At 37.8% G+C, this 18,210-nt stretch overlaps 2 protein-coding genes across 9 annotated transcripts in view; one reads left to right on the top strand and one right to left on the bottom strand.

The window, feature by feature from the left end:
* The window catches only part of SCYL3 (SCY1 like pseudokinase 3), a 79,078-nt gene extending 72,548 nt beyond the window's left edge, over positions 1 to 6,530 (top strand). For both annotated transcript variants that reach the window (XR_013416295.1, XR_001441553.3), the window contains one exon: positions 6,445 to 6,530. The gene's annotated coding sequence lies outside the window, so the exon portion shown is untranslated. The remainder of the gene's footprint in view (positions 1 to 6,444) is intronic.
* Positions 1 to 18,210, bottom strand: part of FIRRM (FIGNL1 interacting regulator of recombination and mitosis) — a 57,808-nt gene that overhangs the window by 29,508 nt on the left and 10,090 nt on the right. For all 7 annotated transcript variants that reach the window (XR_013416278.1, XM_077999597.1, XM_015124868.3 and 4 more), the window contains 4 exons: positions 16,950 to 17,034; positions 15,139 to 15,277; positions 1,889 to 1,969; positions 285 to 349 (listed from right to left, as the gene is read on the bottom strand). Coding sequence is in view for 6 of the 7 variants with exons in the window: in XM_077999597.1 (XP_077855723.1) it covers positions 285 to 349; positions 1,889 to 1,969; positions 15,139 to 15,277; positions 16,950 to 17,034 (370 nt within the window). In the remaining variant the exon portion in view is untranslated. The remainder of the gene's footprint in view (positions 1 to 284; positions 350 to 1,888; positions 1,970 to 15,138; positions 15,278 to 16,949; positions 17,035 to 18,210) is intronic.

Genomic DNA, 18,210 nt, shown 5'->3' with positions numbered 1-18,210 from the left:
TACGTATATTTGTGTATATATATATATTTATATTTGCCATTGGATTTTATCACCCTACTAATTATCACTCCTGTATAAGGTACTAGTAAAATACAAAGATAAGCATAACTCATGTGGAATGTATCTTTCAAAAGCCTCTATCTCCAATTATTTCAAGCTAGCAGATAAAAATTACTAAAACATTAAGAAAAATTTTTGTTTTACTGTAAAATGGTAGGTACTCAAGCACTGCATGGCACAGATGGCATTGTTATATCTTAATAATCATACGGCATTCTTCTTACCTGTGTATCTGAAGATACAGCTGGTGCAAATTACAGCAAGAATCAGAGAGGAAAGGAAGAAATTCCTAAAATAAAACAACTCTATTCATTCTTTGCATAAAATGTGTCTTTTTAGTACATATAATCTCACAAAGGAATGCAAAATAAAATAAAATCCTGAATGTGCCCCCTTTTAAAAGAAAATTATTTTTCTTTTCTTTTCTTTTTTTTTTTTTTTTGAGACGTAGTTTCACTCTTGTTGCCCAGGCTGCAGTACAATGGTGTGATCTCGGCTCACTGCAACCGTCTCCCGGATTCAAGCGATTCTCACGCCTCAGCCTCCCAGGTAACTGGGATTACAGGCGTGCATCACGACACCCGGCTAATTTTGTATTTTTAGTAGAGGAAGGGTTTCACCATGTTGTCCAGGCTGGTCTTGAACTCCTGACCTCAGGTCATCCACCCGCCTTGGCCTCCCAAAGTGCTGGGATTACAGGCATGAGCCACCACACTTTAAAAACTGTGTCATAATTTTAAACAGGCCTGCATATGTAAGAGTCATCAGAATAGTAGTGGTAACTGTAAAACAGAAAAATTGTCGACCGGGCACAGTGGCTCACACCTGTAATGCCGGCATTTTGGAAGGCCAAGGTGGGCAGATCACCTGAGGTCAGGAGTTTGAGACCAGCCTGACCAATATGGTGAAACCCCATCTCTACCAAAAATACAAAAACTAGCCAGGTGTGGTGGCAGGCGCCTGTAGTCTCAGCTCCTTGGGAGGCTGAGGCAGGAGAATCGCTTGAACCTGGGAGGCGGAGGTTGCAGTGAGCTGAGATCATGCCATCACACTCCAGGCCTGGGCAACAGACCAAGACTCTGTCTCAAAAAAATAAACAAATAGAAAAGTTGTCAAGGCAGATTATTTGCAAAGATGAGCAGAGAATGCTTACAGCAGTCAGTGAACAAAACATTATTAGTAAAAGATGTTAGTGGTTTTTAAAAAAACTACTGTCCATGTTCAATTTGTTTTTGACCTTTTCTTCTGTTTTTGAGGAAAGATAAGGGTTTCCAATGACGATTTATTATAGTCAGAATTCCATGGCTGGTACCCTGGCTACTGATACACTGCCATCCAAATTGGTCTTTCTGGGCAGCTGCCATTTAAGAGTAGTTGGTTGCTTCTTACACTGGGTTCCCTGCAGCTTGCAGGGTTTGTATTCCAGTGGCAAAGACACATTGTGGGAAATGCACCAATGGCATTTGATGGGTAGTAACCCATCTGATATTTGCTTGGTGTGTAGGGAGGCAAAGTTTTCCCTAACTATGCTGCTTGTCTTTTTGAAAAAATCAATTCCATCAGGGGAATCTTTAAAAATTCTCAAATGATCATCAGCTTTTTCCTATAATACAATAAAAACTATTTCTTTTACTTTCTAAGGCATAGTCTAACCATAAAAAAGAAATCACATCTGTACTTAAATCCCAGCCTTATTGGTTTCTAGATATGTGACTTGATCAAGTTATATGCTATCTGAGCTCGAGCTTTCTATTCTGTGGAATGGGGATAATAATTCGTTTTTTGAGAGGACTACAATTAAATAAAGTAACGTATAATAAAGACTTACCTTAGTATAGTGGAAAAGGGAGTTGGCAAAAAAACGACACAATTTGAGTGTTTTCTGAAATAATCTGTAGTCAGCATTATCCTGAACCAAAAAGGGAAATAAGCATAATAAATAAGAATATAAAATTAGCTAAACTTACAATATTTTCTAAAAAACAAAAACAAAACCTCTTAAACATGGTATAAAAATTTTCCAAGAAAATATAACTCTTCTTTGAATTATTAGGTGCAATGCAAATAACAAATGACAATAGAGGTATTCAATTCTACATTACTGAAAAGAAATCTTAACCTATGATAGCAAAAGAGGTGATCCTTCTTGGTTGATCTGAAAGTGAAAGAAATTTAAATACCTTATTCTTTGTTACATGGGGATAAGTTTAACGGATGGTCAAAAGAAAAAGGTCTTACAAATCAAAGAAAGAATGATACATAAAAGAAAACAGGTAAAGACATAAAAACATAGTTCACAAAAAAGACAAAACAAACTGCCAATAAATTAATACTGAAAAATATCCAAATTACAACCTAATTATATATATTTGGGGAAGGGGGAAGTTTGAGGGTTATTTGATTAGCAAAGATTAAAAAGACTGATAATATCCCTGCACTAGTAAGGAAGTAAGGTAACAAGCACTTTCTTTTACCACTGATGGGAACATAAAATAATACATTATTATAAAAAGCTGAAGTGTTAAAACATCTTAATTGAGTAGCAATTCAATTTCTGGAAACATAGTCTATAGAAATACTAGCATAGGTATGCAATATGACATTTTTGGTTGCTTGGCCTATGGAGTAGCCATTCTTTATTCCTTTACTTTCTTCATAAACTTGCTTTCATCTTACTCTATGGATTCACCTTGAATTCTTTCTTGCACAAGATCCAGACCTCTTTTGGCATCTGGATCAGGACCCCTTTCCAGTAATAACTTCCTGGCAAACCCCGCAGGGACAATACTGAGACCTCCAGTGCCAAAAAGTAGACTGCAGCACCAATTGGCCAACTTTCGTTAAGTGGTGGGGTACCCAGGTGACGAAGAGGATTGGGTTAGAGCCCTAACTTACAGGAGTTGAGAGTCTCTCCTAAGACAGGGTGGGTTTAAACACCCCTCTTAATAAAAGGAAAGGATGCTTGACTGAACTTTGGTCTGCGGCCCAACTTAGGAAAATTAGACTTCTTCCTAAGATTTAGGGCGTTAGAGATCCCCCTCAGTAAAGTCCTTCTGGGCTAAGAACGGGTTTGGCACTACGGGATGTTAACTGCTATTCTCTTTGGATTACTCAGCCTTGCACTCTTGCTGACAGCTATGGGTGACAGGATTAGGCATGTACAGAATCATGGGACATGGGGAGCTTTTATCCTTCCCAAAAGGGGAAACTTGAGCTGATGGGACTGGTGAAAAAGGTCCCTTCACTACAGACAAGTGGTGCCTGAACTTGACTCAGTGTCACTGCAATAGAGGGGTCTTTCTCAGGCCTCCTTGAGCTTCTCACCTTCCCAACCCTGCCACAGCCAATGCTTTTCTCCCATTCTCTCCTTTTCCTTTCTTATCTTTTCTGTTACTCAGATCAACTGTCCATTATTTCATCTTGCCCAGAGACAACATGTTGAAAAATATCCTGAGGAGCTTGACCTTGTAACCACATGGCAGTACTTGCTCTGTCTCTACCATCCCGAGAACAGGAATTTGGGGGTTGTTATAATTAGCTCTAAAAATTATCTTGAGCCTTTGCAAGCTCAAAATTGGGTGCTCTGGGCTCCTTCTGGAAAGAGCAATGGAAATTGCTTAGTGCTGGAGCTCAGCAGCTAAGGCTTTGCCATTTTACAATGGCTGGTGGCCCAGGTTCAATCTGGCAAAGGCAATGAGTACTTTCTGGTTGGTATCTGTGTGACCTTTACCATTTGTTGATTCTCTTCCCCTCCATGAACTGTCTTAAATTTTTCTTTCTCTGAGCACCTGGAAGGTTACCCGCTTCAAAAGCCAGAAATATTGGCACTTTGGCATGGCTAAAGATGGGTAACAGGGGATTTAAAAGGACGTTTTAAAAAGTGCCGTGGTTAAGTCAGCTTAATTGAAAGCAGATAATCAAGCTTTAACAGCCTGGGACTCCATCGGAAAACAGAGGGGGCACCACAGATCCCTTTTAAGTGAAAACCTCTATTTTCCTCATAGAACCCCAAAATTTAAAATGGATAGATCCCTCTCAAAATCTAAGGCTGTGTTCTGTTTTGCATTGCACTATCTGATGATTTTCACTTTGGGGGTATCAGAAATTACTTCACAGAGCTTTCGTATATAACTAGGTAGGAAATATACTTTTGGGTATAATTAATGGCACAAGGGGGATACTCAGATCTTTGCACATTTGGATCAGAAGCATCCCCTCAACCCCCACTGAGATACAACTCCCATGAGTGATGGGCTGATCACAGAATGGACTGACTGGCTTTGGGTTACTTTGCAATGAAATGCATGGTAAAATCATTGGACTGCCTTGTTCCATAGCGTTTCTCTTTTGGGAATCCAGGATCCAGTATACAAATGGGACACTTAATTTTTGGGGATCTGTTTTGCATTCCAACTGTGCCTGCTTATTTTTAGGCTGTAGACACTGCATGCTTTCCTGGCCCTGTTCCTCCAAGGGCTCTATCCTAAACCCAGTAATCCAATTAAGAAACTGGCACATGAGCCGGGTGTGGTGGCTCACACCTATAATCCCAGCATTTTGGGAGGCTGAGGCAGGCAGATCACTTGGGGTCAGGAGTTCAAAACCAGCCTGGCCAACATGGTGAAACCCTGCCTCTACTAAAAACACAAAAAATTGGCCAGGCGTGTTGGCTCATGCTTGTAATCCCAGCTACTTGGGAGGCTGAGGCAAGAGAATCACTTGAACCCAGGAAGTGGAGGTTTCAGTGAGCTAAGATCATGCCATTGTACTCCAGCATGGGCAACAGAGCAAGACTCGGTCTCTAAATAAATAAATAAAACTGGCAAATGAAAAATCTTATAACTACTGCATCTCTTCTTCTGTATATTTATATGTATTGTGTGTGAAATATAAAAGAGCTTTGATAACTGGTTTAAAAATAATGAACACTTAAATATTTTGTCAGAAAAGTAAAAAGTGGAATGCCTTTTAATTCATGTGACTTAAGTAATTTCTGGGAAATAGTTTTAAAGATTATTGATAAAATCAAAATATCTTCAAAATAAAGACATGTGGTTTAAATTAGGCAGGTTAGATATTAGGTTTGCTAAATGCTTTAAGATCATAAACTGCTTCTTTGACTTTTGAAAACTGTTTAACGTACTTACTTTGGAGCAGATTCTAGGTAAGGCTTGGAGACATGTGGTGTTAGCCATGCCCCGTAGCTATGCTAGAAAGAGTCAGACCTTATCTGCACTTCTGTTCTGTGTCCTAGGCTCCATACCTAGTACATAATTAGAATTCCTTACTTACCAAGGTTTTCCACCATAAGTAAAAGTTGCTAAGAGTTAACATTGTAATACGTAATTGAAGACTACTGAAGAAAGAGTTTTACATTACAGATACGTAAGGAAAGTGAAATGTGTTTTTGGTAAAAGATTGTAAGAAAGCATGAGAATGTGTATTTTTGACCTAGATTAAAGGGGGATAGGATTGTTTTAAGTTAAGTACGATAACGCTGAAGGTCTGAGTAAGTTGTACATTTGTAAAAAATTAATCTTGTAAAAAAAATCTGTGTGAACATATTGGCTAAAGTTAAAGGGATATTATTCAGTTTTTCCATAAATTGAACACTGCAAAAAATCACAACAGGGTTTCCTGAAAGCAATAATCTACTCTTCAACAAAAATTGTAAAGAGCTGTAAACAGTTTATGAGAATCATACCTTATGGTTATACTGATTACAATTAGATTTTATACTGATTAAATTTTATACTGATTAAAATTAGATTTGTTTACACAGTTTTATACTTATTAAAATTAGATTTGTCTATACAGTTTTATTAAGAATCGGGGTTAACAATAGGACACTACTGCAAAGGTGAAACTTGGCTTTTTTGGTATAAAAATCATATAGGAAGCACTGTCAAATATAAAATGATGCTTGGTTTTCTTTGGGCTATATTTGTATAAATGTTACTGGCATGTGTTCCAAAATTATGGGAAACAACTATAATTCTGATATAACTTAGTGTACGTTATAATTGTTATATAAAATTGTTATGTGCCACAGAAGTAACCAAAATCCCCAGTCAATTATTTAACAGAGGCTGCTATAAGGCATTTTTGTCATTCAGAGACAACTGTCTGGTTTTAATCAAAAGGTAATTTTTAATCAGCTATAGGACTTTGACAGGTGCTTTTCAATGTAGGTTTCCGATAACTTTGGCAATTGTGACATTAAAATAGAGGAAAGAAATTTTCCGGACTCTCATGAAGAGCTGGAGTGTTCGTGGATATCAAATAGGGCAAGCGTTAACTACACGGACTGAGCTAACAGGAGACTGAAGTAATTTTTTTTATTTTTTGTTTAAAATGTTGCTTATCCTTTGTTTTATTTTTCAGAGTCAAGAAAACTTTTCTTTTGAGCTGCTTTGAGCTTTTCTTTGAGCTGTTTAACAATTGAGTAAAGTATATCACTGTGAATAAAATTTGGAGCCTATTTGTTTCCGATTTCTCCAGAATTTGGAACCTATTTGTGAATATTCTCAACTTATGGCAATACAGTTATTTGCGTAAGTGCAATACGAATGTTTTCTTTTGCAACAGGACACAACTGGATAAACTGGTTATTTTACCAAGGCTTTGGCTGGAATAGTGTGCTTTTCTTTAAGGAATCAAACTTGACTTATAAAGCCAATAAAGGCCCTTGGGAAAACTTGACCCATACCTTGTTTATGCCAGGGTTTCTGACCTGTGGTAAGTAAAGAATGCCAGTTTCTGACAGGCCCAGGAGCCCCAAATTATCTTGGGACCTCAAGAGGAGAGGAATTTATCCAATTCATATTTTAAAGTCTTATCTGAGTTTCCTCATAAAACAGAGTTCCATCAAAGCCAGTTTTTAAAAGCCCATGTGAAAAATCATTATTCTTGCTGTATTTTATACAGATAATCAGGCCAAGTATAAAAAAGCAAATCAGTCCTATCATGATTTGTCTTTAGTAAAAATGGGAGACTGGAGAGAGAAAAAAAAATTATGTTTCAAAAACTATGGTACACTTGTTATTAGGTGTTTTTGAGTGGTTTTCTCATCAGTTGTTTTTGAGTTTTTTTCCTGCAATTTAGACTAAACCTGCTTATTCCTGTGAACCAACCAGTGATTTCTGGCTGCTGCTCAGAAGAAATAAGAGGGATGGTAATGTGAAAATCTGGATCAGTATTCTAATTCTGGGCCGACTGGAATCAGCTTGGTTTCCAACAGTTGCCCAGTTCATGGGAAGTCTTCTTATTTAGTACTTGGGATAATTTTACTTATTTTGCTTTACTGTTGTGGAATATACTGCTGTTGCACTCTGTGTAGGAATACGAGGTAAGCTTTCTGAATGTTTTACTAAATCGAACACTTACTAATCTTCCAGATATCACCTTTTTTCGGAACTGAGAGTTATGAATGGCCCTCATGATACTGACACTTTCTGACTGATCTCCTCTCTACCCGGAATATAAGAGACCCCAATAGTTAGGCAGGAATATCATCATCCCTCTTCAGCCCGAAGAAGTTATAGAAGATATCTATCTGTCCCTCTACAACCCTTAGGATTAAGGGTTCCCTTATAAAAGGGACGGGGCAAATATGTCAGAGGTGTTTCAACCAGAGGACTCCATCTTGAAAAGGCGCTGGGTAAAATGAAGCCAAGACCTGCTGGACTGCATTTCTAGGAGGTTAGGCATCCTAAGTCACAGGATGAGATGGGAGGTCAGCACAAGACACAGGTCACAAAGAACTTGCTGATAAAACAGCATGCAGTAGAGAAGCCGGCCAAAACCCACCAAATCCAACATGGTGACAAAAGTGACTTCTGGTTGTCCTCACTGCTCATTATACACTAATTATAATGCATTAGCATGATAAAAGATACTCCAAACAGTTCCATCAGTTTACAAATACCCTGGCAACAACCGAAAGTAACCCTATATGATCTACAAAAGGTAGAAACCCTTAGTTCTGGGAATTGCTCACCCCTTTCCCAGAAAGGGAATAATCTACTCCTTGTTTAGCATATAAATCAGGAAATGGCCATAAAAGTGGCCAACCAGGAGACTTTGGGGTTGCTCCGACTATGGAGTAACCATTCTTTATTCTTTTAACTTTCTTGTTTTTTTTTTTTTTTGAGACGGAGTCTTACTCTGTCACCCAGGCTGGAGTGCAGTGGCGTGATCTCGGCTCACTGCAACCTCCACCTCCTGGGTTCAAGTGATTCTCCTGTCTCAGCCTCCTGAGTAGCTGGGATTACAGGCGCCCGCCACCGTGCCCAGCTAATTTTTGTATTTTTAGTAGAGACGGGGTTTCACCATGTTGGCCAGGCTGGTCTCGAACTCCTGACCTCGTGATCCACCCACCTCAGCCTCCCAAAGTGCTGGGAATACAGGCGTGAGCCACCGTGCCCGGCCTTATTCCTTTACTTTCTTAATAAACTTGCTTTCACTTTACAAAAAAAAACAACTTTTTTTATATAGTGAAAACTGAAATGAACCAAGTATGCAACATGTGGGGAACACCTAAATACAGCTGACCTTTGAACAACATGGGGTCTAGGGGTGCCAACCCCCATGTGGTCTAAAATCCGAGTATAACTTTTGAGTCTCCAAAAACACTAATAGCCTACCACTGACCATAAGCCTTACCAATAAAAACAGCTGATTAACATATTTTGTATGTTATATGTGTTAACACTGTCTATTTACAAAATGAAATGGCAGGTAATTGCAGTTGCAGACCTCAATTTACAATACGTATTAAGGAATTCTTGGGAGCACTTCCAGCATCACTAGTGGCTCTTCTTATGGGTTTACCATATTGCATTAAAGACGATGAAAAAATATGGAGGCACCTCAAGAGCTAACTTTTTACTGAGAAATGCAATTTACTTACTGGAGAGACAAACTGCTCATGTGGGGATGGTTAGTATCACATGGCCTTGCAAAACTTGAGTTCACAGTAACAGCAACAGGAAGTGGCTATGAAATTATTGTATTATATTGAATATATATATTGAAAATAATGGCAAAAACTGCAATTACTTTTGCACAACCTAATAGTACTACAATATGTACCACAGTTAATGTTATGTAATTATGATTTAATACTGCATCTTTACATTTATTTACATTTCTCTCAACTGCATGGGTACCATGTATGGTCTCTGTGTGCTAAGTTTTGATAAATTTTAACCTTTGATAATAGATTTGTGTTATTTTATTGTAATAAATGACAATTTTTAAAAATCTGCGTAAGTTGACCTGTGCAGTTCGGACCTGAATTGTTCAAGGGTCAACTACAAATTTATAGTATAATCATAAACTGTAATACCATATAGCTATTAAAAAGAATCAGGTACATATACCTTCATGGACACAGAAAGCCCTAAGGATAAACTGTTAAGCAAAAACTCAAGTTGTAAACAATTTGTATAATGTAAAAATTAGTAACACAAGTTGAGTCATTCTTGTCATACCCAACTAAAACAGAGTCAACAGGCCTGGGGGAAAAGCACTTAGGGCACAAAACATTTCTCCCAAATGTAATTCTCTGTAAGCCTGGCTGCTGAAACTGCCTGCTGTAACTGGAAACCAGTTTATCTAAGGGTTACTGAAAGTACCTGGTGCAACTCTAAGACCAGTGTTTCCCATTGCCCTCACTCACCAATCAGAGCTTGACAGCTCCCCAAATCTAGTGCCAATGGACTTTCTTCAAGAGCCGTATGTATTATTTCTCCTTTTTTATAAGACCGCTAACCTTCTCTTTTTTCTGTGGACATACCAAACAATTGGTCTGCATGAATGCTACAAATTGCAATTACTTCCTCCCAAACAAAACGTTTTGTTTTCAGAGATTTGTCTATTGACTCTAATGATAACATAATCCTATCATTATTTTTAAATGTTTTCCATGTTAATGTTTTCTCCCACCCTCAAAATAAATAAAAAACTTTCCTGTGATTCTTTCTAGTAGATGAAAATAGGATTTCACTTTCCATGTTGGATACTTGTGTAATATGTGTGTTCTCTGATTACGTATTACATTTGTAAATTGATAAAACAGTGGGTAGTGCCAACAGTGGGTATGCAGGGAGGGCTATAGATTCATCTGCCTGGATTTAAGTCCTGGTCCTACTACAACTACTATATGATCTGGGGAAAGTTACTAAACCTTTCTGTGGCCCAGTTTTCTCATCTACAATGAGGCTAATACAGGATTATTGTGAGATTTAAACAGTGTCTGACATTTAAGCACCTTAGCTCAATAAATATTGGTTGTTCCATCACCCAAGTTTATAATACACACTATAATCCAAACAGCTTTAAACAGTGCCATAAAATTAAGTCAAACAAATTACTGTCTTTAATTTGTGAATTATTTCATATGAAAATAACATATCTTAACTTATATGTTAATTGGCTATGTTTGATTTCTTTTCCAATAGAGCAAAATCTTCATTAAACCCAGTCAAAACAGAGTTGGATGGTTCGCTAATGGAACATGATCCCTCATGTTTATTAAAAATGCTTGAAAATAGTCAATTTTCCTCAGCAGAAATAGGGTAGATGAAAATTCATTCTTCTTTGAATTTTTTTTTTTTTTTGAGATGGAGTCTCACTCTGTTGCCCAGGCTGGAGTGCAGTGGCATGATCTCGACTTACTTCAACCTCCATCTCCTGGGTTCGAGTGATCCTCCTGCCTCAGTCTCCCGAGTAGCTGGGATTACAGGTGTGCACCATCACTCTGGGCTAATTTTTGTATTTTTAGTAGAGACGGGGTTTCACCATGTTGGCCAGCCTGGTCTCGAACTCCTAGCTCAAGCGATCTGCTCACCTCGGCCTCCCAAAGTGCTGGGATTACAGCCATGGGCCACCATACCCAGCCTTTTCGACTGTTTTGAACATGAACTCTCTAATAGAGTGCTATGCAAATTTAAAAGCACAAGGTTTAAAGATTAATCTACACTGACCTTATAATACATTTTATTCAGCATAGACATCATATCACCATAAGAAACCTTTCCTGACTTCATCACTGGATACCTATCTTGTACTCCCATGAGCTAGCCAATACCCAGTCCTCCAAAGATCATACCATTCTATAATAATTACCTACTTATTTGTGTTTCAAGCTAGACTCTTAAGTTGTTGAGGGCACCTACAACATTTCCTGGCACGGAATAAGCACTCTTGTTAAATGACTGAATGAGTGGTGACACACAACTTATTTGTTTGCTTACTTTAAATTTTCTCTCTCATTCAAGAGGAAATTACGCAAGATTTGTTCGAAGCCTGTAGCTTTACTTCATCACTAAATAGTATACTACTAATTAAATCTAGAGTTTTATTTTTACATTTTCAAAAAGCAAGTAAATAACACAAATAAATTAACAGTCCCATCTTTGATTTACTCAACTGTTTAAAACAAAGTTTGCATCTCAATGCCAACAAAGGTGTGGGTAATATAAGCAAGGAAGACCATTTTTCAATGCTTTAAAATATGAGCACCTTTCTTTCCTTCTTTCTCTATCTATCTATCTATCTATCTATCTATCTATCTATCGATCTATCTAGACAGGGTCTCGCTCTATTGTCCAGGTATCTATCTATCTATCTTATCTTATCTATCTTATCTATCTATCTATCTAAACAGGGTCTCGCTCTGTTGTCCAGGCTGTAGTACAGTGGCCCGATCACCGCTCACTGCAGCCTCAATCTCCTGGGTTCAATGCATCCTCCTGCCCCAGTCTCCCAAGTAACTAGAACTACAGGTATGTGCCACGAGGCCTGGATAATTTTTTTATTTTTTGTAGAGATGGGGGTCTCCCTGTATTGCCCAGGCTGGTCTCGAACTGCTAGGCTCAAGCAATCCTTCTGCCTTGGCCTCTTAAAAGTGCTGAGATTACAGGCACATTCTTTCTAAAACAACTAAAACAACTAAAATACTAATAAAATTTAAATGTAGCAGGCAATAAAATCTAAGTGTAGGGAACAGATATAATAGTATATGTTTATTTTCTGAATAATACAAATTTCTAAAAGCATTATATAAATATAAGTAGGAATTAGAGTGGAAATTAAATTATTTCTAAGGGCCACACAAATAAATTTCCCTATGTTTATAGAAAAACTAAATAATTGGGGGCTAAAGAACTATATGTTAAAACTATACATTAAAAACTCTAATAGAATATTCTCATTTTAAAAACCAATTTCAAGACTCGAGAATAAATATCGATTTTAGGGGCTGTTATGGATTGAACTGTGTCCCTCTCAGAAAGCTTTTAAGTTCTAACTCTCAATACTTCAGAATGTGGCCTTATTTGGAAATAGGGTTATTGAAGACATAATTAGTTAAGATGACGTCATACTAAAGTAAGGTATGCCCTTAGTCACTATCACTGGTGTTCTTATAAAAAGATGATGTGAAGACACAGAAAGAGAACAGCATGTGGAGTTACACAGCTGCAAGCCAAAGTAAGCTGAAGATTGCCAGTGACACCCAGAAGCTAAGAAAAAGATATGACATATATTCTCCCCTAAAGCCTTCCAGAGAACATGGCCCGATTGACACACTGTGAACTTTTGCCTCTAGAAATGTGACAGAATAAAATTCTATTGTTTTAAGCCACCTAGTTTGTGGTAATTTGTTATGGCAACCCCAGGAAATAAATACAAGGAATGACACATCACGTGCTTCCATAAATAGTGTAATATTAATTAAATCTACTGGTTTTATTGTGACTTTTTTCAAAGTGAGATGATATGGCTTGAAGATTGGTGTCCTCCCAGACACCTAACACCCAAAGTGATACTATTAAGAGGTGGGGCCTTTGGGGAAGTGATTAAGTCACGAAGGCTCTGCCCTCATGAATAAGTGCCCTTATAAAAGAGGTTGAGGGGAGGTGTCTTGCCCCTTGCACTAAGTGAGGATGCAGCAGCAAGGGGCTATCTTTGAAGCAGAGAGTACACCCTCACTAGACACCAAATCTGCTGGTGCCTTGATATTGGGCTTCCCAGTTTCCAGAACTGTGAGAGATAAATTTCTAATATTTATAATCCTTTACCCAGTTTAAGGGATTTTGTTATAGCAGCCTAAATGGACTAAGACACAAAGTGAAAACTGCTTGGAAAACTTCAATACTTCACTTTGATTGGTAAATAAATATTAACAGTGAGCAGCAGAGGGCATCGCTGATCAGAATTTGGAGTTAAGATTGAAGAAATTATACAGTCCACCTCAAAGCTCCATTTCAGGCAATGGACAGTAAGCAGAACTGGTCACATTTATCAGTCCCAAATTTGAACAAATGAGTAAAAATATGAGAATTTTCTTGGACAGTTAAGAGAATTTAAATTTTCTGATGTCCATCTATAAGCAGTTTATATAAACTGAAAATATCCTTTATATATAAACAGCCACCCTGGCTAAGCAGCCCCCATACTCTCTCTTGCCACTATGGACTATACTGTTGCTTAGGCTTTCTTCATCTTACTCCTGTCCAAATATCTCTGTTTAATTTTCCTCTCCAAGTACTAGCTGGAAAGTCTGTGGTGTCAAGAGAAGCAAGAAGGAAACTGAAAGAGGAGGTTGGGGTTGAGAATATGAATCTACAGGACAAAGGTGAAGAAGAAAACAACCTTCCTGCCATTGATACAGGATACCCAAACAAACTTCTCCTTTTAGCAAGGTAAGAGGAATCAGAAAGGACGCATGAATGAAGTGAGAACAAAAAAGAAAAGGGAAAAAGGAAGAAGAGTTATAAGGGGAGGGGCAGGTGAGATAAAGAGAAACAAGAAGAAAAAAGTTAGCCCCTTCCTAACACTACTCCTCATTTCCTTCTTACTACCTTCAGAATTTCTTTTTAAAGTTCCATCCTCCCCTAGGGTCTGTCCTTCCAGATCATCCCTGCCCTAGGAGTTACTACCAGTTTTAGGACTTGGATGAATCCCTACACTTTCACCCCCATAGCTGACTGGCAGGGAAGAGCACAGGTACAAAAGAATTCCCTATATCAGCTTGCACATGTACAATAGAACGGGCTATGTCATTGCTATTCAAAGAAGAAATACTAAATTCGTGGTCCCATTAAAATTATTACATACAGGCTGGGTGCGGTGGCTTACACCTGTAATCCCAGTACTTTGGGAGGCCGAGGCGGGTGGATTACCTTAGGTCAGGAGTTCGAGATCAGCCTGGCCAACATGGCAAAACCCCGTCTCTACTAAAAATACAAAAATTAGCCAGGCGTGGTGGCAGGCACCTATAATCCCAGCTACTCAGGAGGCTGAGGCAGGACGACCCCTTGAACCCGGGAGGCAGAGGTTGCAGTGAGCCAAGATCATACCACTGCACCACTGCACTCCAGCTTTGGTGACAGAGTGAGACTCAGTCTCAAAAAAAAAAAAAAAAAATAACATATAACTGTTAGGTCCTGAGTACTATTAATCTTATAATTTAGGGCTATTATAGTTAAATAAAATTAGAGGGCTAGTCTGAAAGCAAAAGGTACTAATGAGTTATAATTCCCAATAATCGTACTACAAATTTAATCTGTTTCATAAATGGAATACCAATTCAACGCTCTCACTTTTCGAAATAAAAATGAATGTATGAATACATCAACTTTAAAAGACTGATACATATATATACATGCACAAACATACTTGTATCCCTAAAGGTTGCAATGCATTGGTGAAGAAAAAATGCAAGATTGATTGCAGCTATATTAGATGTTATATAAATATGAACAAAATAATTTGTTTTCATGCAGAAAAGAATGAAAGGATTCAGAGAAGAATGCTGTAACCAACCAGTCACAATGCAAAGAGGGAGTCAGGTAGACCCTAGAGGCAATGAGAGCAGTTAGGAATCTAATGCAATGCTCTGGGTGAAAAGTAATTATGGGCTATAAATAATCCCACAGATCAAAAAAAAACACCCAAATGAAATAAATTAAAATCCTCTTAAACAGGCTGACCCAGACATTCAAATGAGATTTACTAATTGCCAAAGAAAATAAGAGTTGCTGTTTAAAATGCTATTAGCCCAAATTTTACCTGTGCATCTGACTGTGTCATCTGCTCAGCTAACTGTAAACAAGAATGGAAGGAGAAAAGAATGTCTTCACACAAGCTAGTAATTATATCTTTGTGTTTCAACTGGCTTTTTATTATGGACTGGTGCTTAAGGCTCTGCCTAAATGAATAAAAAGAAAAGAATACAATCACCACAAGTAACACATCAAGTAACTTAGGACCACCAACAATATCTACCTTATAGAACATTTAAAAAACAATCACAAAGCATCATATATGACATAATATAAATAAGATATGCCTATTTACCTTTGAAGCAGGTATGTTTAAATAAGCTGCTAATTTTTTCTCTGTGTAAAATATTAATTGAATTCTTACTACGTACCAGGCACGTAGTCTACCAGGCCCTGGGGACAAAGGGGTCAAACAAACGGACACAATCTCTGCCTTACCTGCATGAAACTTGTGGTCCAGCATGAGAGAGAACGTTAAATAATTGTAAGAATAATTAATTAGGGCTGTGATTTGTCAAATGACAAAGTCTAAGGTGCTACAATAGAGATACCTAATCTAGTTTATTCTTAGCGTAAGGATATCAAAGAATGTTATCATGAAGATATAACTCTTAAGCTGAGAACTGAAAGACAATAAGCAGGAGTTAGCAAGGTATACAATAGGAGAGAGAAGCATCCTAGGCAGATGGAAAAACCATGAAAAGGCTCTGGGACAGGAGAGTTTGGTATGTTTGAGGAACTAAGAGCAGGTAGAGAGTAGCATGAGACAGGCTGGTGAAGGAGGCAGCGTCCAGAGAGGATTAGGTTGATATTCTTAGTAAAATGGGATAGACGTTAAGCAATAGAGTGACATGAACTGATTTGCTTTTTAAAAGATCATTCTGCTGGGTAGAAAATGAACTGGAAGAGGGTAAGAGTGGAAGATATTCAGTGGTGATGATAGCGATGTGGCTAATTCCTTGAGCATTAACTATGTGTCATGCACAGTTCTAAGCATTTCAGTGATGAACTCAATTCTCACTATAACCCTGTCAAGAAGGTTATATTATTATTTCCATTTTCAGATAAGCAAACTAATGTTCAGAGAAATTAACCAAATAGCCCAAGGGCTCAGAAGGAGTAAATGATTTCAGAATGGATTTAAGCACATGTGACACAGCTTCCAGGCAACACTCTTAACCACTGAATGGCAACTTAATGTCCTGGTAATTTCTTAGAAGAAAAGCACCTAACACCTGAAAATACACCGACCTTTAATGTTTTATGTATGTGTATAAAGTAGATATTCTTAACCATTTTTACATCTCAACCACATCTCCTCTCAGCCCTAAGAATCTGATGAATGCTATGGGCACTATCCCTGGTGACCCGTTATAATGCTTCAGTTTCAGAAAGTTAAAATTACTGTATAAATGGAATTAAGTGTGAACAACTTAAAAGTACCTAATGAAAAGATTATATTCAGTTCTAATTATAGTTACCAATTTATCTAATCCTAGAAATAGGATACTTGAGAGCTGGTTAAACAACAGTAGCAGCAGGAAAGTGGTTAAGTTCTAGTCTGGCCCATGGCCCATTATTTCTGAAGTACTAGCTAACTAGGAAAAACACTTTTTTTATTTTTAGAGGCCACAGGGTAAAGAAGTCCAATTTGGCTTGAGAGTTACATGTATAATATCTGGATTACCAGACAGCAGTGTCAGTGAACATTAAATTCACACAAAATGTTTCAAATGCAATCTAAAGAATCATGAATAATTAAGATTGGGGAATATGGAAAACATTTTCTAAAAAGTAAAAAATAACAAACAAACTTACTTAATTATAAACTTCCAAGTATTGGCATGAAATGCATGGTCCATACTGGAAATAACAGAGCAGATATCCAATAAAGAATGAATAACTGCAAAGAAAGATAACAGAACTTTTAAGACATCCAAATATCATGGGGGTGAGTTTCTCCCATAATTAACACTATCTACTGAACAATTTCAACATTTGATTGAATTAAAATAGGTAACACAGTTTGGAAATAGTTGTGTCAAAAGAATTATTTAAACTATTTAAGTGTCACACTTGTTACGGTTTTTATACCTATTGAAAATTAACTTTTGAAGTTTATACCTACCTGATGACCTAAATAAAACTAAAAATGTTCAGTGGAATAAAAGTTGTACCCTATTATAACTGAAATATTCTACAGATATAATTCTAATCCAAAATGACAAAACAAATTGCTAAGGAAAGAAAACCTAAAAAGGAAGAATTCAAATTAATTTCCATGGTATTCATGCAAGGCTTTTACTCAGCCTGTGGTAGACTACTTATAAAAATGGCCACAATGACTGCCCTTTGTGAATCCACACTTTTCCACAATGACTCTGGGCTAAACCCTATGACCTGCTTTGGCCCGGGGGACAATAATAAAATTAAGGCAAGCAGAAACTTGGAAAGTGCTAGCATACAGGGACCTGCTCACTCTTGCTACTCTTAGAAACCCTGAAACCACTGGCATCAGGTATCTGAGATGTGGTGAGCCTGCTGAATGATGCACATGGCTTTCTCAAGTACTTCTGCCTCTGCCAACAGCCAGATGTGAATGAAGTCGCTGAAGTCACATGGGTGAGCTAGTGCCCCAGGTGGATCAGAGAAAGTTATCTCAGGGGATCCCACCCTAAACTGCAGACTCACAGAATCATGAATAAATAAAATAGTGAATAAATAGACTTTGAGAGGGTGTGTTGCAGAGGACAGGGCCCTGATACATTGCACAAAACCAAATTTCTCTCTTTATACCAAAGTTTTGAATGCAAACTTTGCCCTTATATTGTTTTTCAAACTCTTGTTCATAATCCATTAATGAGTGATAAAATCAATGAAGTGTGCTACAACCAGCAATTCTTTAAAAATAAACTAGTATTGGCCAGGCAAGGTGGCTCATGCCTGTAATCCCAGCACTCTGGGAGGCTGAGGCAGGTGGATTACCTGAGGTCAGGAGTTCAAAACCAGCCTGGCCAATATGGTGAAATACAAAAATTAGCCAGGTGTGGTGGCGGACGCCTATAATCCCAGCTACTCG

This window comes from Macaca mulatta, chromosome 1, assembly GCF_049350105.2.
Source record: "Macaca mulatta isolate MMU2019108-1 chromosome 1, T2T-MMU8v2.0, whole genome shotgun sequence".
Classification (NCBI taxonomy): domain Eukaryota; kingdom Metazoa; phylum Chordata; class Mammalia; order Primates; family Cercopithecidae; genus Macaca; species Macaca mulatta.
Note: the sequence above shows the minus strand (reverse complement) of the source record. Positions and strands in the feature narration are given on the sequence as shown.